This window comes from Pyrus communis, chromosome 7, assembly GCF_963583255.1.
Source record: "Pyrus communis chromosome 7, drPyrComm1.1, whole genome shotgun sequence".
NCBI lineage: Eukaryota > Viridiplantae > Streptophyta > Magnoliopsida > Rosales > Rosaceae > Pyrus > Pyrus communis.
The window spans coordinates 10,585,438-10,612,644 of record NC_084809.1 but is presented as its reverse complement, the minus strand read 5'-3'; the positions used below and the strand labels follow the sequence as shown (position 1 = coordinate 10,612,644).

At 37.7% G+C, this 27,207-nt stretch overlaps 2 protein-coding genes across 3 annotated transcripts; both read left to right on the top strand.

The window, feature by feature from the left end:
- The first annotated feature begins 2,336 nt into the window (after positions 1–2,336).
- LOC137739872 (uncharacterized) lies at positions 2,337–6,707 on the top strand. The gene is made up of 11 exons (XM_068479602.1): positions 2,337–2,900; positions 2,986–3,088; positions 3,392–3,515; positions 3,878–3,943; positions 4,195–4,233; positions 4,352–4,432; positions 4,556–4,603; positions 4,708–4,758; positions 4,864–4,932; positions 5,464–5,709; positions 5,912–6,707. The coding sequence occupies exons 1-11, from the start codon at positions 2,609–2,611 to the stop codon at positions 6,143–6,145; spliced, it is 1,353 nt and encodes a 450-aa protein (XP_068335703.1). The 5' UTR covers positions 2,337–2,608; the 3' UTR covers positions 6,146–6,707.
- A 9,112-nt stretch (positions 6,708–15,819) lies between these two features.
- On the top strand, positions 15,820–26,637 carry LOC137738683 (histone acetyltransferase HAC1). Of its 2 annotated transcripts, none has more exons than XM_068478160.1 (17): positions 15,820–16,249; positions 17,014–17,234; positions 17,624–17,732; positions 18,046–18,340; positions 18,423–18,905; positions 19,060–20,915; positions 21,003–21,299; positions 21,391–21,669; positions 22,965–23,093; positions 23,199–23,399; positions 23,508–23,650; positions 23,745–24,057; positions 24,339–24,478; positions 24,876–24,954; positions 25,063–25,455; positions 25,570–25,787; positions 25,914–26,637. In XM_068478160.1, the coding sequence occupies exons 2-17, from the start codon at positions 17,038–17,040 to the stop codon at positions 26,026–26,028; spliced, it is 5,247 nt and encodes a 1,748-aa protein (XP_068334261.1). In that variant the 5' UTR covers positions 15,820–16,249; positions 17,014–17,037; the 3' UTR covers positions 26,029–26,637. The 2 variants fall into 2 exon arrangements, with proteins under 2 accessions (XP_068334261.1, XP_068334260.1); XM_068478159.1 differs by having other exon boundaries at positions 16,923–17,234.
- Positions 26,638–27,207: the final 570 nt, after the last annotated feature.

The following is a 27,207-nucleotide window of genomic DNA, read 5'->3' as shown; positions in this document are numbered from 1 at the left end:
GAAAAACAGCATTAAAATGCCCGAAACCCGTTTCCCCTTATAGTGATGTGTTACGCAATGAAAAGATGGAATTTCCTTTCTTGTGGCAGATAGGCAACTTCCACAGAAAAAATTGTACAGTATAGAGATATAGGTTAGTTTTCCACTTGCTGATTTGGGAAAGTCCTCTTCATATTTTTACTTGTAGATTTGTTATTACCGAACCATTTAATGTATATAAATGTTAGTCAGCAGTTAAAACCAAATGAGTTCAGAAAACAGTTATTTGTCTTTCACCTGTTCACCTGTTGAGTTAGTTATTTGTAAGTTGTGTTCTTGTCTATTTCTTTGGGCGGAGTGAATGATTCCAGTAGTCGGGTGAGTCTACAAGAGCAAAGACAAAGAAATGGTCGTGAAACCAAATGTCCGGTGGGTTTTTTTTTTTTTTTTGGGGGGGGGGGGTGTGGGTGTGGGAATTCAGCGTAAGTTGAAAGAACTGTCCAACACTTTGTGAAGCGTTAAGTTGCCTATTTAGAGCAGCTCCACCGGAGCCTTTTTTGCCCAGCACCAAGTCCAAATAACAGCCCGGCATGCAGGGAAAGTGCTCCAGCCCGCCAACTTGCCTGGCACCCAGCCCGTGCCAGTCAAGAGCCCAGCCCAAAATGGACAGACCCATTCCCCGGTCTGTTTCTGGCGCGTGCACAACACGCGGGAGGCCAGGCGAGTAGCCGACAGCTTTGCAGGCGGTGGGGCCCGCGCGGCAGGGCAACTTGCAGTCGTCCGGGGTGAAGGATACGTGGCCTCCTCAGAGCCGTTGGATTTCCAACGGCTAGTTTTTGAGGCCGTTGGATTTCCAACGGCTAGTTTTTGAGGCCGTTGGATTTCCAACGGTAAAAAAAATTTGAATTTCAATTTTAAATTGGACCGTCCGATCACAGATCAACGGTCCACGTTTATTTCACCAAAAATTTTAAAAAAAAAAAAAAGGCCCAACGGTCAGAAATTTGACCGTTGGCCACGTGGCGTAATGAGTGCTGTTGGATTTGATTATTTTTCAAATCCAACGGTCCCGAGGAAGCTCAGTGAAGATGTTACGTTGTGTGAATGTTGGGTTCGCACTACTCATGACCCGATTACGGGTAATGAGATGGATAAGCGAGAAATGTGGAGTAAAAAAATTATTATTAAAACTATTTTTTTTTTATTATTTTATAAAAAAATTATTTAATATTTTAAATGGACTGGGTGCCAGCGCATTTTGTAGGGGTAGAGATCGTTTGTGCCAGCGCATTTTTAGACTAGGTGCCAGCACATTTTTTTTTGGGGTGGAGATGCTTTGGCCTATTACTGTTCATTGAGTCTGTTACTGTTCAATTAAGTGGATAAATGGGTTGGGTGCTGGCACAAAGTGGATAGGGGTGGAGTTGCTCTTATAGACGCCCAAAGTCTATCTAGTGTGCACACTATGCCACTCTACCAACTATCATACAGGTCAAAGCAGTTGGAGTCAGAAGCATGGCTCAGAGCAGATGGACCATGTGAGAACCTATCTCTAGAGCCCACCACCAGCTATCTAAAGTGTCAAAGCAGCTAGAGTCAGAAGCATGGCTCAGAGCAGTCAAACCATACGCATGTCTAGAACTTTCTTCAGAGCCTTCAGCCAACTGTCTGAAGTGTTAGAGCTTTGGAGTTAGATGTATGGCTCAAATCAGTTGTAGTGCTACAGTATAACCAATTAGATCAGTAGTTGGCATCTGACTAGGACCTGATGGGATTTGAGTGAAGAGTGGTTGCATATGAAGTGGAGAATATACAATATGCACTCCGGTTAGAGTCCTTGGGGTAGTAGACCTATTCTCTCCTTAGGACTCTAGTTGGACCTTGTGGGGTGACATACCACATACTCTTAGGACTCCGGTCATTGCGTTCATTTAGGACCTCTTTCGGTAACGATCCATAGTTGGAGTGGATTGTTGTATAGTCCGAGTTGCCTTACTCATTATGGAATGATCGTTGAAATAAGTAGGACTCATGCAGAGATGAGAACCAAACTGAACCATTATTCTAGAGAGATGGAAAATATGTTCCAACAAATCTTACATTCTAATCTCAAGAATTTTGACTTTGCAACCCATTTATTTTTCAACCCCTTAATGTATTTATATCGTTGCATAAAAAAATATTGAAAATAATATGAGGGGCAAATGAGTAAATGCCAATAATGGGCCCACAAAAGATTTTACTAATCTACAAGCTGTGATTGGGCCTTAATGTAGGGAGTTTCAAGTCAAAGGGGGGCCCAAAACATTTGAACCCAATCCAATCCAATCCGAGCTGGTTTCTCTGCAGAGGTGTTCGTCTCCCACACGAGAACAAACCCCCTTTTCCCTCTCTCCGGCTTCGTCTCCGTCTCCTCTTTCAGGGCACACAATTAGGGTTTTGATCGATCCCAATTCTTCATTCTCTAGCAACCAGAACATAAACCTTCATCCCCAATTCGAAACTCCAATTATCACAACCAATTCCATGCTCAATTCGAAACCCTAATTTTGCCCTAATAACCCCCACTGTCTGGTTCCCTCTTTCCTTGAACCTTAAAGGGGTTGAAGAGATATGAACAGAGGTCGAAATGAGTAGACTTTCATTCAGGCCTCGCCCTGTTGATATCCACAAGAAGCTCCCCATTGTCAAATCCGTCAAGGACTTCGAAGACGATGATACCCCAACTTCCACCCGCAATTCTCAGCTCATCCGCCTCGCCTCCGACGCCACCGTTGAACTGGAGGCACCCCCGACCCCCGCCACTCCCAAGAAATATGTTCCTGAAATACCCACTCCTCAGTTTGTTGTTGTGGACACTTATGAGAGGGACTATTCTCGCACTTTTGGCCAGCCCAATTCGTACCTTCGCGCTAGAGGAGGTTTTGTTGAATTCACACTCGTTTGTTACCGCCATTTTCGTGTTCGTATTGTGTTGCTGACACTTTTTTTTTTATCGTTTTGCAGCTCGGGCCGAGCTCGGAGAGTTTGTGGAGTATGACCTAGACAATGAGGATGAGGACTGGCTGTATGAGTTCAACAAAGAGAGGAAGATTCTTGCACCTGAAAAGTAATCATTTTGCCTACCCTTTACGTCCACATTTTTATCAAGTAATTAATGACAATAGAAATAGCTTGTACGAAAGCAGCAGCAATATAATCACAATCTAACTTTTCATTTCTAATTAGAATGTAACTTGATAAATGCAGAAGAATTTGATTTTGAGCAATATGTAGACAATCAAGCATTCAAGTTTGAATTTTGTCGTGTCCGGTTTTCAAAAATAGTAGCTGCCTGATGCTTTAATCTAATTTTCTCTATTCTTCAGTCGAATTTGGTATTCTAATCAGTAAGGTATTCTCACACATACAGGCTTGAGAGTCTTCTTTTTAAGTTGGAGGTTTTGGATCATAAGGCACGAGAAAGAGCAGGAGTTATAACTCCTACTCTTGCTTCACCAATCCCTGTACTTCTACAACTTGATGTTGCTAGTGAGGTGATGTGCGTTTTGATTTCTTTTTCCTGATGAATTGACCAATATCGATGCTTGTTGTTAAAAGTTATTTTTTCATTCATTGGCTATATCCAAATGGTGGCATCTTTTATTTATATTTGTTAATTTGGTTCTTGTTAGGTCTTACTAAATGAGACTGAGGTACATAGTATCATGTTCCTTAACAGAAAAGGTTGCCGTTCTCTATTTATGAAGATGCTAAAAAATAGTATTTGGTCGTCTTGAATCATTTCTCTGTTTACAAGAGATCTTTTATGGTTGCTTTTGATGCATATTTTTTCTAATTTTGGGCCGTGTTGAATCATTTCTCGAAGTTAATAGAATTTTGTTTCCTTTTGCTGTAGGCTTTACAAGCTCAGTCTCTCAGATATGCTGTTATCCAGTCTGTTTATAATTATTGGAAAGAGAAGGTGTGTATTATCTTACAAGCTTTAGAGGTTAAAGGATATATGACATTGTTTGGAAATGAATTAGTCAACTAGAACTGTTGAATCTCCAGTAAGTTGCGTTCCTTGTGGGTTGGAGAATAATTAAAATTATTGAACAAACAACTGTTATTCACTGATTTTCATGATATACACAATAATTTGCAGTGCAGTTTAATTATTGTTCTTTTTAAATATTTCTGATGATATTTATTCTTTTCACTCAATTTTGGCAGCGTGAACGTTGGCAGAAGCCTGTTTTGCGGCGTTTGCAGGTTAGTTTAATAACTTGATTATGTGCTTATGTTGTCACTGCCTGTATGCGCTTGCATATCATTTATTCATCGTTGATAAACTTTAGCATCTTGATTCTCATCTACATTTGTGTTACAGCCTCCTCCACCAGTTAATGACACCAACCCGTACAATGTCTTTAGACCAAGGGAGAAAACCCACAGACTGCACACAAGAAGGGTACATTACAAACTTAATTGTCTTTTCCTTTTTCCTCAAGGCGAAGCCTTTTAGTTAGTTAAATGTTTTTGCCTATACACATTTCTTAAATATCTCTTTCTTATTGTTTGTCTTTTTTATTAGATGCAAAGAAGGGAAAATAATGTGCAGTCATTTGAAAAGCTTCGCCAGGTTTGTATTACTTTTTCAATAATTTCTTCATTTTTTTCAGTCAGTACATATTGTATTTGACAATAACAGTCACAAGCTTTTCTTTTGGAATTGACTATTCTCAGGTTAGGCGCAACCTGGAGCAAGCCAAGACCATAATAGAGGCTTTAATCAAGGTGCTTTTATTGAAGTGTTTAAACTTCCCTTGAGTGGCATTATATTCATCTTGCGAAGAATTTGTCCTCACTGCTGCTGATTGCTTCCATATAATTTGTATGCAGAGAGAAGAGAAAAAGAGGGAAGTCATGGATAATGAAGTTAGTCTTCAAATAATCCAAATGAAATACAAGGTATGTATAGTGCATATTCCTCTCTTTTTTTGCTTTAACTGTTTCTTTTTAATATTGGCCTTGACAATCTCTTCGTTCTGTTTGACTTTTTATCTTAATCTTTAGTTGGGATTGGTGGGATTGGTCTATCTTTTGGGGGTGATTGATGTTTCAATTGATGGTTTATGCTGTTAGATATTATTTTTTTTTTGTCCTATTCTGGACATTTGTATACCTTGTACCTTTTTCTTTTCTTGTAAGTGAGGACGATGTAATTAGTAGTTGATACTGGAAAGAGTAACTTGGTACTCTGAAACTCAAAGTTTTTCCCTTTTATTTTTCCTTATCAAATATTATTTCTTCTCAAAAGAAAAAAGTTGGTGAAAGAAAAGAAGGTAGAAAAAGGTGAAGGAAAAGGAAAGTTTTGTTGCTGTTTACCTTTAATTATGCCTTCCGTCAGGCATATAATTCAGTAAACCTTCTGGGCTATGTAATTCATAATGGTTTAATTTAATGTGTTGCTGATTGTTGCATGACTTATGGTTTTTTCAGCATGAAACTGAGCTCCTGGAAGATAGTTTGGCCCTTCCTGGATTTCAACCTGTATCTTGCAAATTTGGTTCAAGTGAGGATGAATTTGTTGATTCGGATGATGTTTCAAACAGCCAGCCCCGTATGCGACCTCCTGCAATACCTAATCCACCTTTAACAGATTCAAATTTAGTTATGGTTCCTACAGGAACCATGAAGCAAGAGTTCAGGCGGCGGCATGCACCACAAGGGTGGCTTCATAAAATGGTACGTTGTTTGTGTTCTTGTGAATCAGACTACCCTACCCTACCCTATCAATAAGTAATTGCAGAAGTTTGTCATTGTCATTAATTCAATATCTGGTAAGCTACCATGTAATCTGTTAGGGAGTTTCAGCAAAATTCATTTGAATTTAATTTGAATACGAGATTCAGAAGTGAATTTGAACTGTTGGCTGGGCTTCATGTAGGATCCCCTTGAGCCAGTTTTGTTATTTACAAGACCTCTAGTTCCAGAAAAGTTGGCAGCAGCAGGCATTGTACCCCCATCAGATTCTTCAGTAACAAATGGAGCATCCACACCACCTATTAAATTCCGAGGAAGAATTGGTCGAGGAGGACGATTGATATTTGATAGATGGAATCCATTGATGCATACGCCAATCGACTGTGGGAATTCTTTTTATATACCGCCTAAACCCTGACCTGCAATATACTATTGATTTCTTGCCCCTCATGTTTCGTCTTACAGTTGTGGCAGACAACTCATTGGAAAGAGGTGCAGTAAACTATTCAGATCACACGACGGGAGATTTGGTAAAACTATGGTTGCATTAACCTTCTGTCATGCCCGGGTATTGGATATCTATGGGAGCATGCCATTCTTGGAATCTTGATTCGCGATTAAGGGTATTTATGGAAGGGTAGGGGGGTGGGGGTGTAATGTATTTTCCTTGTGTTCATGTTTGTTAAAATTGTATTCATCTGCCCATCCCCTTCCTATGTAAATAAAATGACCAAAGTCATTTGGCAATCACCAAATGACGGCAACTTCTCTATTAATACAGCCATTTAGTTACTGTCTCAAAATCGTGTAGGCTCACTGTGGTATTCTGCTCTTTGATGCTCGAGCGTAGAGAAACTTACACATGGCAGGTTACGCTGTGATGACATTGTACTCGTGTCCCGGAAGTTGCTGTCCGTACTTGGATCTTAGCTTAGTTTCTTTGACCCTTTTGTGAAAGTAGTCTCTTTTGGCTTTCGGTGTCCCCATCTTTGGTTATAGTTTTCTTTGCTTTTTTTCTTTCCCCTTTGCCCTTGTGGCTGACTGGTTTGGTTTTTTCAGGAAAAGAAGAAATAAAATAATAGAATTATCTTGGTTTTCTATTTTGGGAAAGGAAAAAAGAAAAAATTGACAAATTTGGAAATGTTGAAATTGTTGACATGGTTTAGTTAGGGCATTGTTATTGGCATTCTAAAATTCTCATTTTGCACTTTAAATTTTCTATATTTAGAAAAAAAAAATACGTTTGTGAAAAGTATAGAATGAGATTTTTGGAGTGTCAATAACAGTTCATTTTAATTATTCTCAACATTCTTTTGTGTAAATTGACGTTTTCAAGGAACAATTCTCTCCGATTGAGAATATGCTAGCAAATCTTATGGTTTTATTAAAAACGGGAAATTAATGAATGGTTGCACTTCTTTGAATGCAACCAAATATTTATTACATTAAGGCGAGAGATTTGGGTTTGTTCATATAATGAGACTGTCATAATAACGTAATATCGACCTAAAACTTTTCACTTACAATACTCATAATTGGACGGTATGTCGTGCTTGCCTATTCCATTGCAAATTTGCAATGCCATCCATTTTATTTTCGATTTTGTATTGGATGGTTAGTGGACTTAATATTTCCTTTGAATTTCAAGTTGGGGTTGCTTAATATTGTTGCTTACCATGCCATACTATATTATTTGAGTTTGCTCCGAAATACTTGGTAAAGTACAAATGTAAACATTGTACGTTCTGCATGGTAGGCTATAATTATAAAAACTAGAAGATGAGCGTACACACTTTGTGTGTGAACAATTTTTTTATTCTTTTTTATTAAGGAGTGTGATTAGTTCTTAAAATTTTTAAGAAGAGTATGAGACAATGATGATGGGATCTCTTAATAAGGGCATATTTTTCTTAATATTACATTATTATCATTTTGCCCTCTTTATGTAAATATTATGTATCAAAAGTGAGGGTAAAATAGGAAAAAGGGGGATATTCTTAATATTACATAATTACCTTTTTGCCCTCTTGATGTAAATATTGTGTATCAAAAGTTAGGGTAAAATAGGAAAATGGGGTCAAAATGTACAAAATTACTATTTTGCCCTTCTTTTTTGTCAAAAGTGTGTATCAAAAGTGAGGGCATAATTGGAAAAAAAAGTGGCAAAATTTTGACAATGAGGGTTTTCTTAATATATGGTATAGACATCTTTATATAATGAAAAAATTCTATACGCCACGAAAGAATAATGATAGATGGTTTCATTGAGAAAAACTTCAAACGAGACCTTTCGGATTATCAACAAAGGAAGAACGACGATTGAACAATAAGTTAATAACATTTGTGGTTTCTTTTAGCATCCTTTAAAACATGGGAGTTTAACATAACACTTCCGATACTGTTCATTTTTAACCAAAAATCACATTTACATCTTTCCATGGTACTATTCAATATACCTTTAAAAATAGCTTTTCATTAAAAAGGAAATTTTTTTGAACTTTTCGTTAGTTTTCTTTTAAAACATTACCGGTGCAAAAGTTCATACTATTTGTTAACCAAAAAAATAAATAAAATATGTCTCTTCACAAGTATAAATGTAAAAAATAATATTAAACATTGTACGTCGGGCATAATATGCTATAAATATAAAAATGTCTTTATAATTAAAAAAAGTTCCACCAGTTGCACGTAGCACGCCGTGATGTAAAAAGAGTCTTTTGCACGCTCATTAGAGTGTGCAGAAAGGCTAGTATGTAGAATATGTAGATAACTTGGATATGGCATTAAATGACTACGATTAGTCTAAAACAGTCTAGTGGTATTCCTCTTTACTTGTAAGTAAGATGTTTTAGGTTCGAACTATATTATTGTTAGCTCATTGTGAGGCTTAGTCCACCCCTCATTTTTAATGTAGATAATATCGTTTGTTCAAAAAATAAAAGTGTTTATAGGATTCTTCATAAACCCAACACAAAAAATAAACCAATAATTACTCTAGCCTAACTAATAATAAAAAATTTAGGCAAAATTTTTTTCGTGGTCCTTGTGGGGACACAACATTTTCAATGTGAGCCTTGTGGTGAAAATGCTTTTAATTAAACTCTCTTGCTAAGCCTTATTAGCAATTGAGGTCCAAATCCTAACTTTTGTTAGTCTTCCATTAAATAAACTCACATGACTATCGCATGGAGGGTCAAATTCATCATTTTAATTCAAATTACATCATATTCCATGGACATCTATTATGAGTTAGGGTTTATAACGGAAATTAAAGTTCACAGAAAAAAGCTTGAATGTAAAGAGTGAAACTAAACCTGTAAAACCACATCAATGGCTAAAAGAAGAGGCAAAAGTGAAGTCACGTATAATTTCTTAGTATGATTTAATTTCATTTGGAAATCATAATACTTCTAATAAATCATTGTTTTTTTCAATGTCAACACGTCTTTGATCATGAGTTAGAGTCTTAGTCTTAGTTGAATTTTCATTCTTGTATTAATTTGTGCTAGTCCGAATGCATATATGCCTTTCAATTTTGTCTTTAATTGGTGGTGTGGTTTGATGCATGCCGTAGTTGGCTAGTACACAATCTTTCAATTTTTTTCTTAATCTTCTTTGAATTTTAATTATTTAAGTTTCTTAGGCTTTTGAAATTTATATGCGCATACGTGAAAATTGAATTTTTTGTACTGTCTTTCACCTGCAATCCTACAATGCCTTTTACTCGTCTGAACGCATTAACATATGTGGAATATGTATTTTGACTTGGACATGGCGTTAGTTTTTATTTTATTTTTATCTTAGATAAGATATTATAAATATTAGTCTAGAAGAAGAAATGTTTGCGGGATTCTTTATAAAACCAACGCAAAAGAAGTGGCAATAATTACTATAGCCTAATAAATAAATAAAAGATAAAATGCATTAACATGTGTGAAATATCTATGCTGGCTTGGATATATGAAGTATCTATATGCTGGCTTGGACATGTGAAGTATTTATAGTGTAATTATTTTGTTGTTGATGATTTACTTCGTTTGAGTTTGTCATGTAGTTTGGGTCTAGTCCTTTTTAAGCAAACTCCTCGTTCTTGTTGTCTGTTGCTAATTGCAGATATAATTAAGTTTCGTAGCCTTGTGATATTCTTATGCAATCTTCTTTTTCTTTCGAACTTATACCCCGTTGTCAACCAAAAAAAAAAACTAGAACTAGTTTTTAATTTTCGATAAGGTTTAGTATAAAAGTAATTTTCTTCAAGGATTGAAGTGAAATTTTAATTTTTTTTAATCATTAGAAGTAATCATCTAGTCAAACCACCATTGTTACCATCTCTAATACCATGACTTAATTGTGGCCATTATCATTGTGTATTGGTTATCACCACAATTTCAATTACAAGAACATTTCCATTACTACTAGGACAATACTTGGTTGCTAAAAGTTTAGCAACAATTCCTGCTCATACCCAATCATATTTGGACACGATTCAAATAATTGAAATTATAAACACTGATTGGACACATGTTTATTTGTGATTGGGTATCGGCATGAGTTGTTGCTGAACTTTCAGCTGCCAAGTAGTGTCCCTACTACTAATATCACCACTCTAACCTTCATCTTTGACATCATTACCCTCACCATCACTCATCGTTGCCACCACCAATCATTTCAGAGCATTTCCACCGATTTTGGTTGATTTGGAACTAGGACTAGACTTATGACAGTTATTATTTACTTAAATAAAGAACTATCATGACTGTTACTAATCACTCTCCACCTATTGTGAATAATAACTAACATGATCTTTACTATTCACAAAGATTTATTTATTTTTAATGTATACCATATGTCCATGTGATACATCCCGACCCAGAATGTCCACCTGGACTCCGAATCGATCTGTGCTAGCCGACACCAAGAGGGTGACGTAGATATAAAGTGTAGTAATGTCGAAAATGTGAATAAATTTAAACCTAAAAGTGCCTAAGTATAAGAGTGCGCTAGTGAGCGAGAATGAACCCATTTCACACGTGATATCAGAGCATAAGTAAAGTACTGTAGAGTAGATTGAGAATTATACCATCGAAGGTAATCACCCATGCCGAGATTTGCCAAGAATCCTTATTAATACGAAAGCTCAGCTGCTAAAACCTAGAGGGGCAAAAAACAATGGTGAGTGGGCCTAAAAATAAAGTTTTATAAAAACAAGTATAGTTTCCAAAATATACATACTACGCATGGTATGAAAGTACTTACCGCAACCTACAATATCTCAAGAATTCAATATGGTACTATATTTCATAAATAAGCACGTGACGTCCATAATCACATAATCTCGCATAAGCAAACATATCATATCGAGTACTCATCGACAGATGCTGACACACGAGTTCATGCAGAGATATTCTGACATGAACAGGATTAGGTGTAACAATGATATACGCTATAGTACTACAATCACGTAAAGACTGATGTTATACGCAACACATATGAGTCCTAATTGCCTATAGCAATCTAGGACATGACTGGCACTTACAATGGACCCAAAGTGCACGTACGGTGCGATGTGCATATACACGTCAAAGACTAGCCCTAACCCGGGCAAGTACTAACATCGGTGCAGCAAACAATGAGCAGATAACATAAATATAGTCATGCCACAGTGATTCGATAATTCGAGTCAACATAATATCATTCATAGCCGTAAATATAATTATGGCATCAATAATAATATGCATACATGTGCATCATGTAAGACGTAACATAACTTCATAACTTCTATCAATGTGCTAAATCTTTTAAACGTCACGTTAATCTAGGCGTATTGTAGAAAACTCTTTATGAAATGTATAAATGGAAACTAACAATTATATACATATATATACACACACACTATATAAAAGAAAAGACTCACTCACACGTACTTGCGAAGTCGTAGTTGTTTGGACGTGAGAAGCCGAAGTCTCCAATAGTAATCGCACCTAAGCATAATATTGGGAACCATTAGTAAAACTTAACTAAGACGATTAAATTTTGAGGAATGAAGTGCGGATTTGAAATCAGGACGTCGAAATACGCTCAGGAGGGTCCCCGGCAAATTTTGTTAAAAAGTCAATGAAAAAGTCAACAGTCAACCCTAAAAAGTCAACCGAGACGCCTTGGTGATCAACTACATTAAGACTTTAGAATTTCACTAAATAGATGCCAAAAAGGGACTCGGGATGTCGAAATTAACCTAAGAGGGTTTCCGAGAAAATTCCAAAAAGTCAACTAACGGTTAACATAATATTCCTCTTCAACCTAAGTGGATCCAGGTTTGGGCTTGGGCCCTTTCATTTTATTTTATTTTATTTTTCCTTTTTCTTCTCAGGCCGATTGCCACTATAACCGTTGGGATAATCCCAGCTCCGACCATCGAAAATCTTCACTAAACCTAGCCTTCCAATATATCAAATCGAAGCTCAGAAGACAAGGAATCATAATATACATTTGGTTTCCTCAGCCGTGGCCGGAGTTGGCCAGAAAATGGCTCGAAAGTCGTTAGATCTCTGTCGGAGAACTGGATTTGTAATTCTTAGGGTATTTCTGCATCCAAACAACATTAAAACATCTCAAAAACATCCTAAACGTACTCCTAAATACGATTTACGAAGATTTTAGGGGTTTTCAAGGTTCACCTTTGTCAGAAAAATGAAGTTTCGTCGAAGGAAATGATGAACAATGGCCAAAGCCACTGTGCAGCCCTATCTCGAACTAGGGTGTCCTGAGTAAAACGGCAAAAGAGAGGAGATGATGGTCCATCACAGTAGAATGGTGGTGATCGTGTCTAGTCACGAGAATGGTAATGGTGGTCACGATTTGCACAAAAGAGAGGGACGAGAAAGCTTGGGGTTTTCCTCATACTTCTTGGTTTCGTGGAACTCGTCCAGGCAGTGAGATGTCGGCGGTGGTTCAAGTGGAGTTCGATGGAGGGGAAGTGAGTGTGTCGTGTGGTGCACGGTCTCTCAGGGTGTGTAGAGGAAAAGAGAGAGTTTGAGTAAGATAGAGTGAAAAGAGAATGTTAGGTGAAAGAAATAGTGAAGAAAGGTAAGAGTTAGGGAGATAGAGGTCCGAGAGAGTTGAAGAGGAACTGAGAGGAGACACGAGAGTGAGGGGAGGAGTGGTGTGGGTTCCACTTGACACAACTCAAAGTCACCAATGAAAATACAGAAAAATATTTCCTGCAACGTGAATTTACCAAAACGTTTGTCGTAACTCCAAATTCAATTTCGCTTGCGCTTATGTGTTTGTACTATCAAGTACTTCGAGAATACGATAAAATAAGAGCCCATATGCGTCACGAAATGATAGTCAACGAAAGTCAACGATCTTGTCTCTAGGGACATTTTTGTCAAATCACTATTTTAAATTTTATAAAATCGTAAAATTAGGGATGGGTTGTCACACCATGTCTATCTCAAATATTGTTTAGCTTGTGATAAATGAATTTTGGTACATCTTAAAAACCTAATAAGATAACATAATAATTACATGTAACCGTTGTAATTTTTTTTTATTTTTTAAGTGATTTTTTCCTTAATTTTTTCTGAACTTTTCTGGATTTAAAAAAAATTATTATTATGAAAAATAATAAGAACCGTGAATTGAGCAGGAATTTGAAATGGACGTTTTAGATTTGGCCATATGTTAAGTATAGGAAAGGGATCATCTTTGGATTCCTTCCTCCTAATCCACCAAATCAAGGGATATAGACCATTGAAAATTGATCCAACGGCTAAAGTTATTATAACTTTTAAAGCAGGCCCCTGTTTGTAACCGTTGGATCAAATATTAATGGCCTGGATTCTCTAATTTGGTGAATTAGGAGGAAGGGATCTGGAGAGGATCCCTTTCCTTGAGTACATTGTAAGTAGTCGTTGTGGTAGGGCCATGCGACAAAATTTGTTGCATCACTCTCATAGCTAGGTATGCGTGGCACACATGCCTAGCGCCAAAAAAAAAAAAATAAAAGAGTAAAAGACTTCGCTAACGTAGCATCAAGCATTTAGACATAAACTCTTCATCAATATGGCTGGTGGCATGGTTAGTGAGCCATGCTGACCCAAAAATGGGTGGATGAGTGTTTTGAGTTGGATTTGGGATCTAGCCATGTCAATTTAACATGTGTGAAATTGCTCTAAATCACCTTAGTCTTTCCACCCAAACAGTCATAACTACCTAAAGAGTTATAAGAATATTTAATAGAAGTGAGATGGGTAGAATTTTAAATGACTGGAAAAATACAAAATATGTCAAATATTGTGGAGCTTAGGACTCTAGTGGTAGTGGTAGTAGAATTATTTTCTTTTTCATACAAGAAATATTGAGAGAGAAAGAGAGAGGGAAAGGGAATCAAACGTAAGCCCTCAAGTGCAACATACGTACTTGCAATCTCTTGTTGATTACTGTCACATCCCCGTCCAGGCCCCCATCACATCCCATGCTTGACTCCATCGTAGCACGATATTGTCTGCTTTGGGCCCCGACCACGCCCTCACAGTTTTGTTTCTAGAAACTCAAACGAGAACTTCCCAATAGGTCACCCATCATGGGATTGCTCTAGCACGCTACTCACTTAACTTCGGAGTTCCTACTGAACCCGAAGCCAGTGAGCTCGCAAAGTGGACAATATCGTGCTATGGTGGAGTCGAGTGGCCAGCACAGCTCGATTCGGAGTCCTAGTTGACATTGTAGGTCGTGGTGTGTCAATTACCATTAGATCTATATCCTTACGTCAATTTTATTATGTGATTTGAATTTCTTTACCCCAGTTAAAATAAAAATTAGACTTTAAAATATCTTTCAATTTTTAAGGAAAAAAAGATCACTAAACCAAGCTTGGAAGAGTTTAAAAAACTATACGATCAAAGGATAATATAAATTTTTTTTTTGAAATTGTGGATAAAATCAAGAACGTTCTATTATTTCTGTGTTTGGTTTTAATGGACTAGAATAAGGAAACACCCATTTTCTCTCTCTACCTATGTATTTTTTTAACAAACAATATTATTTAAATGAGGGGGAGTGGACTAAGCCTCACAATGGGCTACCAATAATGTGGTTCAAATTTGCCCTTAATGAGAATCAAACTTAAAACTTCTCACTCACAAGTGAAGATGACTACCTTTGTATTTAGCTCGCAATAATTAATCAAATTTTGAATTTTTTACTTGTAGATTTGCGTATTATAATGTGACCCAAGTCAAAAAGTCAGAAATCATAATAATTATAAAAATAATATTAATTAAGCACAATGAAAGTAAGTATTCATAATAATATTAATACTGTCACTTAGTACTACGGTCTAATAATATTCATTTTCATTTGTAAGTGAGAGGTTTTAGGTTTGATTCTCGTCGAAGGCGAATTTGAACCACATTATTACTAACCCATTGTGAGGCTAATCCACCTCATCTCCCTTAGCATAGATGATATATTTCGTTCAAAAAATAATAATATCAATACTCGTTCTTGTATAGGTAAACATACCGTTGTTGTTACAGGTAAAACGAGTTTCTCTTTATGAGGATGGAATGTGAGATTGAACTATTATTGTGAATGAATCCAAATCTTTCCAAGTATACAATCTTATTATTTATTGTTATACATATGAACCATGCGCGCCTACGCACGCATAACCATGTTTAAGTGCGTAGTTACACACGCATAAGCATGCGCTTAAGCTCGTAACCGTCTTTTAAATTATCTGTTACTTTTGAATTTATGTTTTGTTTCCTAAAAAAAAGACAAATTCTTAGGCTCATGGTTATAGGAGCACGAAGAACAAGACCCATCATCCAATATTGAGAAGAAAAATATTATTATACGGTATATACCTCGAAAGACCATAAAAAGAGAAAAAAAAATGAAAGGATAACATATCATTTTTGATGAAAATGTGTATGGAAACAGGGGCACTTGTGTAAAATCAAAGCTTGGTTCAATGGAGTGGACTCGGAAACAACACCCATCTGCTCCTCTCTCTTTATCTATCTATCTCCATCTGCGTCTCTTATGTCGTCCTGTTTGTGTCATTAACTCAATTATTTTGGTAAATTAAATCATAAACATATAAAAAAAAATTTCCCAAATTTTAAATTAGTATAATTTCTCAGCAAATTAACCCCCAATTGAGCAATTGAGATTTGACTCGTTTGAGCCCCAAAAACCCGAAAGCCTCAAAATTTCGACTTCCTCTCGCTTTTCTTCTTCTTCTTCTCCTACTCCACCTCCCTCCTTCTCCCTCTTTCGTCGTAATTTCGTGTTCAGTTTCGACCCCCTTTTCTGCTCCGTGTCAATTCGCACGTGCGGTGTATCATTTGGGGACGGCGGTGCGAACCGACTTTCCCTCTCTCTGAATCCGAATCTCTATTCTCACTCGCTCTCTCTCTGTATCTCGCAATCGCCGATCGTCGTCGACTGGACTGGTCGTGCTTTATCAAAGCCCTCTATCAATTTTGAGCTCCGATCGCTTATCTATCAGGTTCGTGTGCCACCTAGGGTTTGCTTCGATTTTTGATTCGATTCGATTTGATTTGAGTATGCTTGGGTTGATTATTGTGAAATTGGGAATTCAGCTTGTATTTGTTGACTGCTCAATTACTCAATTGCTCATTTGATTGCATAGGTTTAGGTTGCGATCTTCCCTGTCCCCAATTTTGCCCCTTTGCCCCTTTGCTGATTGATTGTCTTATTCATTTCTTACAAGTTCAGTATCTGACTGCTTTATGGTGTTTAATTGTAGTAAGCGAAATTTACAAAGTTTATATGAAAATGGTGGTCGATTTTGCTTAAAGTCATTTATCATTTTCAAAGATTTGTTATTTGGTATACTAATTTGATTCACATTTTGCTGAATTGTTTTGCATTGTATTCATAGTTGTGCTATCCTAATTATTTTACTTGGTTTTCTGCTACTAAAACCCCCAAGTGGTAAAACTTTGAGTGAAAAATGCAAGCGATTCTCCTTAAATTCACTTGCATTTTTGAATGGTTTTATATTGATACAAAATGTGGTCATCATGTTGGTAATTTTGTTTTTTCCTCCCCGCTACTAGTTTTTTGTCTGTGCTATTTCTCCTACTTAAGTAGACTCATGATTATGTGCTTTAGTTGACCGAATTACATGATTCATTGTTTTGTCACTGTATGTACAGTATGGAGGGAGTTTGTTGTGGTTAAAGCATGAGTTGGCGGTGCAGTTCTAAAGGTTTTGTTTTTAAGTTATGCGTTACCTGCTAGTTACAGTCAGCGTGGTAAAGGATAAAGGCGATGAATGTGCAGACACACATGTCAGGACAGATATCGGGGCAAGTGCCCAATCAGGCAGGATCTCAGATGCCTGTGCTCTCCCAGCATAATGGAAATGCCCTTGCTCCCCAAATGCAAAATTTAGGTGGGCCTGCTCATGCTATGTCCAACATGGATCCTGAACTTATCAAGGCACGCCAAATTGTGCAGGGGAGAATGTAAGATGCATTTCCTTTTGGTGTTCTATCATTATTTATACGGGCAGCAAGTTGCTTGTTAGCATGTCTCAGCTGACTTGTTTGTTCTTTGTTCTTTTTTTGCGAAGCATGTTATTCCTTATTAATTGTTAACATGTATAATTGATATTGCTTACCTCCGTATGAAATCAAAAGACATGTTATAAAATCAAAAGACATAATTTATTTTTATTTTTATGAAGAAAGTATTCTTTTGCTTTTTGTTTTTTAGTTTTCTTTTTTCATATATATTTTTTTAACAGGATATAGTTGTGCTAGCATGCACTTTTGTTAATTCATATATAACATTCGTCTCTTTATGTTAGAGCAATTGTTTACCTAAATACTGATTTTACCATTGTGCTTTTCAGATTCCAAATGATACAGCAGCGACCACTTCCCCAGCCAATGAATGACACGAAGTTTAAGGAGATTGTTAAAAAATTGGATGAGTGTTTATTGAAAAGTGCTCGGGACAAGGTTTCTCATTTTATTTTTTATTTGTTTCTCTATTCACTTCCCCTTTAGCCTATCTAGACAGATATTTTTACCTCTTTTTCTCAATGTTATTGAAACAGCTAAATTTTTTATATTTTGTTTTTAAAGCATTATTATTTTGATATTAATTTGAAGTCAAATATGCTGGTTAACCTTTTGATTTCTTGACAGCTATTGAAACTCACTATACATGTATATAGTGATAATGTTCTTACTTGATCTTATTCTTATTCTGTATGAAATGGATATCATCTTAGTACGCTTATGATTCTGTTGTTTGCAAATCCTATTTCAGGATGACTATATGAACCCAGAAACGTTAGGTAGTCGTTTGCACAATTTGATTAAGCGACCCTCAAATCAAAGCCAACAGTATCAACAGGCTGTTAATTCTTCCTCTCCTGCTGGTACGATGATACCAACACCCGGTATGTCACACAATGGGAATTCAAATATGATGGTTACTTCTTCCATGGATGCTTCTATGAACACCGCTAGAGGTAGTACTGGCATAACGCCTACTACAGTCAACACAGGAAACCTGGTGCCCACTGGTGCCATACATGGCGGTTCATTCAATAGATCTGATGGTAAAAACTGAGTTGTATCATCTTTTCCCCAAATTACTCAAACTGCTGCTTCAAACCACTCTTACAAAATTTGTTTTTGTAGGTTCTATGTCTAATGGCTATCAGCAGTCTCCTGCCAGTTTCTCCATTGGTACTGGAGGGAACATGTCATCAATGGGTGTGCAAAGAATGGCTAGCCAAATGATTCCTACCCCTGGGTTTAATAGCAGTAATAATCAGTCTTTCATGAATTTGGATTCTTCTAATAATGGAGGTGGGTTCTCTACTGTTGATTCTTCAATGGTAACACAACCACAACAGCAAAAGCAGCATATTGGTGGTCAAAATAGCCGTATACTTCATAGCCTTGGCAGCCAAATGAATAGTGGAATAAGGTCTGGCATGCAGCAGAAATCATATGGGTTGCCAAATGGGGCTCTAAATGGTGGGTTGGGATTTGCGAACAGTGTACCAGTTGTTAATGAGCCTGGCACTTCTGAGGGCTATCTAACCTCAACACCCTATGCTAACTCTTCCAAACCATTACAACAGCACTTTGATCAACATCAGCGGCCGGTAATGCAAGGTACTTTCTTTGTGTGCATGCACATACATGCATGTACAGTATAGATGCATATATGAGTCGACTGTTTGTCTATACACTTGCAGGTTATGACTTTATTTGAGTAGTCTATCATAAAATAGGTAAATGTTTGACCAATGAATCATGTATTTACCAGGTGATAGCTATGGAGTGAGTAATGCAGATTCTTTTGGGCCTGGAAACTACTATGGTGCTGCGACCTCTGTTGGGTCAATGCTGAATCCTCAGAATTTGAATTCAGTCAGCTCGACACCCATGTCCAAGGCCATCTCTCCCCTTATAAATAGTCAGTCAAATATACATGGTGCCCAGCAAAGTGTCCATGCAAAGCCTCAACAACTTGATCAATTGGAAAAGATGAATTTCCAAACTACACTATCTTCAAGAGATAATATGTTCCAGTCTCACCAACAGCAACAATTTCAACAGCAACCTAATCAGTATCAACAGCAACCTAACCAGTATCAACAGCAGCAGCAATTAGGTCATCAACAACGTCAACAGAAGCAGCAAAATCAGCAGTCCCAGCATATGTTAAACAATGATGCATTTGGTCATTCTCAGATCACACCTGATGTAAGTAGTCAAGCAAACCGTGGTGTGGACCACCATAGTGAAGTTATGCACCAACAAGGTACAGAGCAGTTCCAATTATCAGAGATGCATAACCAATTCCATCAGCACCCTGCTGATGATCGGTTGAGGAATGCTCAGCATGTCCCATCCGGTCAACATGGTATCTCCTCCTCGTTGTCTCAAACTTCCCAGCAAATGCAACAGATATTGCATCCTCACCAATTGGTTGCAGAGTCTCAAAATGATTTCAGCTCTCATTCTGCTGGAGCTCAATCAGAACCAGTACTGCAGGATCAATGGCATCCTCAGTCACAAGATGGGACTCACAGACAGGTCAACATTTCCCATGAGCAGCATCTCCAGGAAGATTTCCATCAGAGGATATCTGGGAAAGATGAAGCCCAATGTAATAATTTGTCTTCAGAAGGACCAAATGCTGTTCAAACAATTTCATCTAGAAGCACATCTCGTCCCCCCAATTCATCGAGTGCTGTTTTTGGATCTTCTAATGGCAATCGGGAGAAACAGTTCAAAAATCAACAGAGATGGCTTTTGTTCTTGCGCCATGCTCGTTGTTGTTCAGCCCGTGAAGGAAAATGTCGCGAACTTAATTGTGTAACTGTTCAAAAACTGTTGAAGCACATGGTAACATGCAATTTACCTCAATGCCCACATCCTCGTTGTCATGTTACCAAGAAATTGGTTGATCATAACAAGAAATGCAAGGACCCAGCTTGCCCTGTTTGCCCTCCTGTTAGGAATTTTCTGCTGACACATCCGAATAAGGCACAGAATCGTCAAGTTTCTGATTCTGGTTTGCAGAATTCAACAAACGGATCGTGTAAAGCCTATGATAGAGAAGACACTTCAGCTAGATTGGTTTTGAAGACTAATACGGCTGTTGAAACTTCTGAAGACAGGCAACCTTCTATAAAACGCATGAAGATAGAGCAGTCCTCTCAACCTGTTCATCCTGATAGTGTTAGTTCTGCAGTAAAAGCTTCTGTGGTTATTGAACCCCATGTACCCCAGGATTTACAGATCCAGGATTACCAACATGGAGAGATTTCTATGCCACTCAAGTCTGAGATTGCAGAAGTGAAAATGGAAGTTCCTTCAAGTTCTGGACAAGGGAGTGTTGATGAGATGAAGGATAGTGTTGAGGATAAGGGCAATCCAAGGCATGATGGTGAATCTGTCTCATATAATGAGTCCGCTGGTTTAGCTAAGCAAGAAAACATCAAACATGAGAAAGAAACTGATCCAGCTAAACATGAAAATGCTACGCATACTGTGGAAAATGCAGCTGGAACCAAGTCTGGGAAGCCTAAAATAAAAGGGGTATCAATGACTGAACTGTTCACTCCGGAGCAAGTTAGGGCCCACATTACAGGTCTTAGGCAGTGGGTTGGCCAGGTTAGTCAATGGATTGGCACTCCTTCCCACCTTTCTCTCTTTGTTCTATTGGTTTCACTATTATATTTAATTTATTTATTTTCACAGAGCAAAGCAAAGGCAGAGAAGAATCAAGCAATGGAGCATGCCATGAGTGAGAACTCCTGTCAGTTGTGTGCAGTTGAGAAGCTTACATTTGAGCCACCGCCAATATATTGCACACCTTGTGGTGCTCGTATCAAGCGCAATGCAACGTACTATACAATGGGGGCTGGTGACACACGACATTATTTCTGTATTCCATGCTATAACGAGGCTCGTGGAGACATGATAGTTGTTGATGGGACTAACATTCCAAAGGCAAGGCTAGAGAAGAAGAAAAATGACGAGGAGACTGAAGAATGGGTACGTTCTTTTTGCTGGAACAATTTTTTTTGTTAGATAGTTTGATTGTTCTAGACAGTGAATCTTATGCTGTTCACCTCCTTATATGCAGTGGGTCCAATGTGACAAATGCGAAGCTTGGCAACATCAAATTTGTGCTTTGTTTAATGGCCGAAGGAATGATGGTGGGCAAGCTGAATACACTTGCCCTAATTGTTATATACAAGAGGTTGAAAGGGGAGAGCGTAAACCTTTACCACAGAGTGCTGTTCTCGGGGCCAAAGATTTGCCGAAGACAATACTAAGTGACCACATAGAGCAACGGTTATTTAAGAAACTGAAGGTGGAAAGACAAGAGAGGGCGCGGCAACAAGGAAAGAGTTATGATGAGGTGATTTATATAGTACTATGTATTTGAAGTGCTATGAGGGATAGAGTACTGCATGATGCTTTTGCTTTTTTCTCTTATGCTGTTAGTATTCTGGTTCAGGAGATGAAGGAATAATAGATAGAAAGTCTACTGTTTAGTTTTGTCTTTTGATTGGTCTAGATTGTAGAAGGTAAGTGAAGGTGAAAACTAAAGGAAGAGCATAGAAACTACCAGTATAACTACGAAGCTTCTAAGAATCATTTCTGGCGGCCTTAGGTATCACCATATCACACCTAGAGTTGAGGTGCATCACACAATGCTATGGAAAAGCACGTTTTTTGGAGAACGCAATTACATGAACCTACATAAATCTTTCTTTAGTGACCATGGATTTATCCATGCAGGAATCACCAGTATCAGATTATCTTTTACCAACATAATTCACTATATGGCTGTATTTTCCCAATACATGAATCCTGGACATAAGCGTCTTAGCTGCTGCCACGAACTGCCTTTCATTATTAGTGAAAGGATCATCATTTGGACCATCATACTTGCCGACCATTGATGAACTGATTGGATTAACCAACCAAAATTAGTTTCTGTCATAATATATTGAACAGAAACAAGGGCCTCTGTAATGGCCGACTGAGACTGAACCCAATTACCCAAGATTCCAAGTAGACCAAACATGATCCATATGCCAAATTAGGGCTTGCGTTTGAAGCCTTGTTTCCATGCCTTTTGTAAACTTTTACAGGAGGCCGCTCCCCTTAAGGACTTGGAGGCAGGACCAGTTACGACGTCTAATCCTAATAGAAGTATATAATTGCATTGTTTGTGGTCTTGAGTTTTATCTTCTATAGGACAGTCTCTCATTTTTGGGCATCGGCAGCTCCATAATTTAGGGATAGTTCTTTTCAGCCTATTGTATATTGTATGATTGAAATTTAGCTGCTCATTAGCTTTTGTTGGTATGCTACTATGCTACCATGTATCTCGGTTGCTTCGCTTTTCAGTCTTTGTTAAAATCTTTGGCTAACTTTCTCTAGCTAGAGCAGTGGACACCTTGTCCCTGTCTTTTTCTGTTACTTCTAATAAACTTATGTTTCTTACCAAAAAAATAGAAACATATATTTGATAATGTACTTCTAGGAAAAGTTACCATAGAATTGAAAGAAACTTTGATTTATGAATTAATGTTTGTTTATGGTTTTTTGAAACAAGTATTGTGACTTTTGAAAGTGAAAAACTGGAAAGGTTTTTTCTTTGAATGTGATTGGCTGATTTTTTTTTTCTTTCCTTTGTGCTACAAGGTTCCTGGGGCAGAATCTCTTGTAATCAGGGTTGTTTCATCGGTTGACAAAAAATTGGAAGTAAAGCAGCGGTTTCTTGAAATTTTTCAGGAAGAAAATTATCCAACAGAGTTCCCATATAAATCTAAGGTAGGAAGATGGTCAATGTTTAACTGATAATGAAAAGGTTTAAACTGTATTGCTTTAGAGTAACAGGGAAAGGTTCCAATATGCTAATTACATATTTTCCTCTAGGTTGTATTGTTGTTTCAGAAAATTGAAGGTGTAGAAGTATGCCTATTTGGCATGTATGTTCAAGAATTTGGAGCTGAAAGCCAGTTTCCGAATCAGCGGCGTGTGTATCTATCGTACTTGGATTCTGTTAAGTATTTCAGGCCCGAGGTTAAAGCGGTGACGGGAGAGGCTCTCCGCACTTATGTTTATCATGAAATTCTGGTGAGGCTTAGGCTTTCAGTGATCTTGTTCTTCATGTTATCTGTGTTTTCTTTTGTTTGATATGTTCTCTTGGAACTATTGGCCTTAGTTTAGCATTCCCTTTTTCAGATTGGGTACCTTGAATATTGCAAGCTACGAGGGTTTACAAGCTGCTATATATGGGCTTGCCCTCCGTTGAAGGGTGAAGATTATATTCTATATTGTCATCCGGAGATTCAGAAAACACCAAAATCTGATAAGCTTCGTGAATGGTGAGCTTATAGAATTTTGTGAATTGTGTTGCAGTTATTTCTAGAATCAATTATCCTGTTTCTTACATTTTATTATCTCTCTGTTTTGTTTCAGGTATTTGGCAATGCTTAGGAAAGCTGCCAAGGAAGGCATTGTTGCTGAACTCACTAATCTATATGACCATTTCTTTGTAACCACAGCTGAATGCAAGGCCAAAGTCACTGCAGCTAGGCTGCCCTATTTTGATGGTGACTACTGGCCTGGTGCAGCCGAGGATCTGATTTATCAGATGCGTCAAGAAGAGGACGGGAGAAAACAGAATAAGAAAGGATCGACCAAAAAGACTATAACAAAAAGGGCTCTAAAAGCATCTGGTCAAACTGATCTTTCGGCTAATGCGTCAAAGGATCTGCTACTAATGCACAAAGTAATTTTATTCTTTCAACTGCATTATTGTTTTCACCCTTTGTGGATTTTTGGCTAGATAGAGTTTTTTGCACTAATGAGTTCAGGGTTTTCAATTTATTTTAGTATTTATCAGTCTTCGTAAAAGAATAATGTTTGAAGTCTTCTTGTAAATTAATATATGAAAGCTGTTCACTAGGATGAGATTTTTATTAGATTAATTGCACTTTGTACAACTGATAAAAAAGAATTCGAGATAATTTTTTATCTTTTTTGCTGACTTTTATATTTATGTTCCCTCAGCTTGGTGAAACCATTTCGCCAATGAAGGAGGATTTCATCATGGTTCATTTGCAGTACGCATGCTCTCACTGTTGTATACTAATGGTATCAGGAAACCGTTGGTCCTGCACTCAATGCAGAAATTTTCAGCTTTGTGATAAGTAAGATTCTGAACTCCTGCATTCTGCTGTTACTTCCCTCCCCTGCAGAGCTTCCTAATACTGTATTAAATTTTGTTTTTATTACCTATTTTACCATGTATAATGCTTTATTGCTCGTTCGTATATGACTAAATTGTGCTTATAATTTGTTTGGAGAAGAATGGATGAAGGTTCTGGTATTGTTGCTCAGGGTTTTGTTAGAATTCGCAGACAGTTTGACCGTTATACCTTCTCAGTTCAGAAAGTTGAATTTTTTCTGCATTTTTCTACACTAGAAGTTTCTTACTGAATATATTGTTTTATACTTCTCACTGAATATTTAACATCAAAGTTTAGCTTTTTTTGGAATAAGGTTTGCCAATTGATTTTGTTCTAATTACTTTACATGGGACCGCAGGTGTCATGAAGCAGAGCAAAAACGGGAAGAAAGAGAGAGGCACCCTATCAATCAGAGGGAAAAGCATGAATTGCGTCCTGTATGTGAATTGTCCTTAGTTCTAGCTTCAGTTCTCATGGCTATGCAAGATCTTCGTACTTTTTTCAGAAAAACTCTACTTAGTACTGACATCATTTATATGTTGCAGTTTCAAATTACTGATGTACCTGTGGATACAAAGGACAAAGATGAAATTCTTGAGAGTGAATTCTTTGACACCAGACAGGCATTTCTCAGTCTTTGTCAAGGGAATCACTATCAGTATGATACTTTACGGCGGGCTAAACATTCCTCTATGATGGTCCTTTACCATCTTCATAACCCGACTGCTCCTGCGTTTGTGACAACATGCAATATATGTCATCTTGACATTGAAACAGGTCAAGGTTGGCGTTGTGAAGTTTGCCCTGAGTACGATGTATGCAATAACTGTTATCAGAAGGAAGGCGGTGTAGATCATCATCATAAATTGACAAATCATCCATCGATCGCTGATCGCGATGCACAAAACAAAGAAGCTAGGCAAATGCGAGTTGTACAGGTGCTTTATATTTGTGTTTACATAATTGAAGATTTGTGTTGAACATGGATGTATTAGTGGAGCAAAGGCTAGGATGCCAATGTGGTTCTTATAACACTGTTTTCAATTTTGCAGCTTCGGAAAATGCTTGATCTTTTGGTGCATGCATCACAGTGTCGTTCTGCACAATGTCAGTACCCCAATTGCCGTAAGGTGAAGGGACTTTTCCGCCATGGAATTCAATGCAAAGTCCGTGCATCTGGAGGATGTGTTCTCTGTAAGAAAATGTGGTATCTTCTTCAACTTCATGCTCGAGCTTGCAAAGTATCCGAGTGCCATGTGCCGCGTTGCAGGTTCGTGATTTAATTGTCTTCTATTATGACATTCGACTCTCTCTCCTCTCTCTTAATTTCCTCTCCTTCCTCCCTCCCTCTTAAGGATAATATCGTTGATTCTATTATATAAATGTATGTTTTCAGAGATTTGAAGGAGCATTTGAGGAGACTGCAGCAGCAGTCTGATTCAAGAAGAAGAGCCGCTGTGATGGAGATGATGAGACAGAGAGCTGCTGAGCTACACAACAGTTCTGGGTGACCAAATTGTACATATAGAAACAGATGTTTTGGAGAACAAAGAAAATACCGACGGGGACAATAGTTTTCTTCTGCTCAGCTAACACACTAGTGGGAACCAGGCGGTGACAGCAAAAGTGGGGCTAGATGGTTAGAAGGGAATAAGCATTTTGCAGTACAGCATGTTGTTTGTTTTCTCTTTTTAGGGAACAATTTTTTGGCTCTGATCTTCACAACTTAAGTCTCCCTAAGAGGAAGAAAGTTGGAGTTTGTCAACCAGTGCCCGCGCTCTATTCGACAGCTGCCAACTATGGTCCCCGTGCGAGTGAAGCAGATAGTGATGCGTGTCTCAGTGCGGCTCGATTTGGTGATTCTTTGATTTTATCCTGGTGTAAAACTGTGGAATGCAATTATTTAAGTGGCTAGTGTAGTATAATCTTATCTAAAATGGTTTGTTAGGAAGAAATGTGGGAGGGAAGATAGTTTCAGATCCTTGGTTTTTTGCCCCTTCTCTCCCTTTGTTATGTTGGTCTTCTGTTTGTAGATTGTCTTCTTATCCATGGAAGGAATAATACTCTCTTTTTATAATTTAGTTTATAAATTTGGTCTCTTTAGTCGTACTCATACGATATACTCACATTGCCCTCTCTCTCTCTCTCTCTCCAAAAACCGGAATTCAGTTGGTTCTCTCCCCCTTCTCCTGCACTCTCTCTTGTTTTCCGCTAGATGATTGAATTAATCAACGATATATTTGTTCCCTTGCGCTCCCTCTCTTGTTTTCAGCCAAATGATTGAGCAACTCAACGGTGAATCAATGGACATAAACAAGAAGATTTGCAGTAAATAGGGTTTGCTTTGTCGTTTTGGCTTCTCAAGAATTTCTTGAAGCCTATTACGTTGTGTGCTACAAATATCATCGTGTTTCAAGTCAATCACACGTTGATATGTGAGAAACGTAAAACGCAATGAAGATAGTGTTGAATGCAAAAGTTAAATCGCGTGACAATTAAAACACAATATCGATATTATCGGATCAAAAAAATTAAAACGTGTGACAGTGTGTTTACTCCGGTGAACCCAAGGGCAAGTATGCAGTACCAAAATGAAAGGGAAAAGGGTCCTCAACGTGGCACGTTTTGTCTCATGAGCAGCTCTCTCTTTTCAAACCTCAAATTATGTGTGTGTGTGTGGATATGTGGTA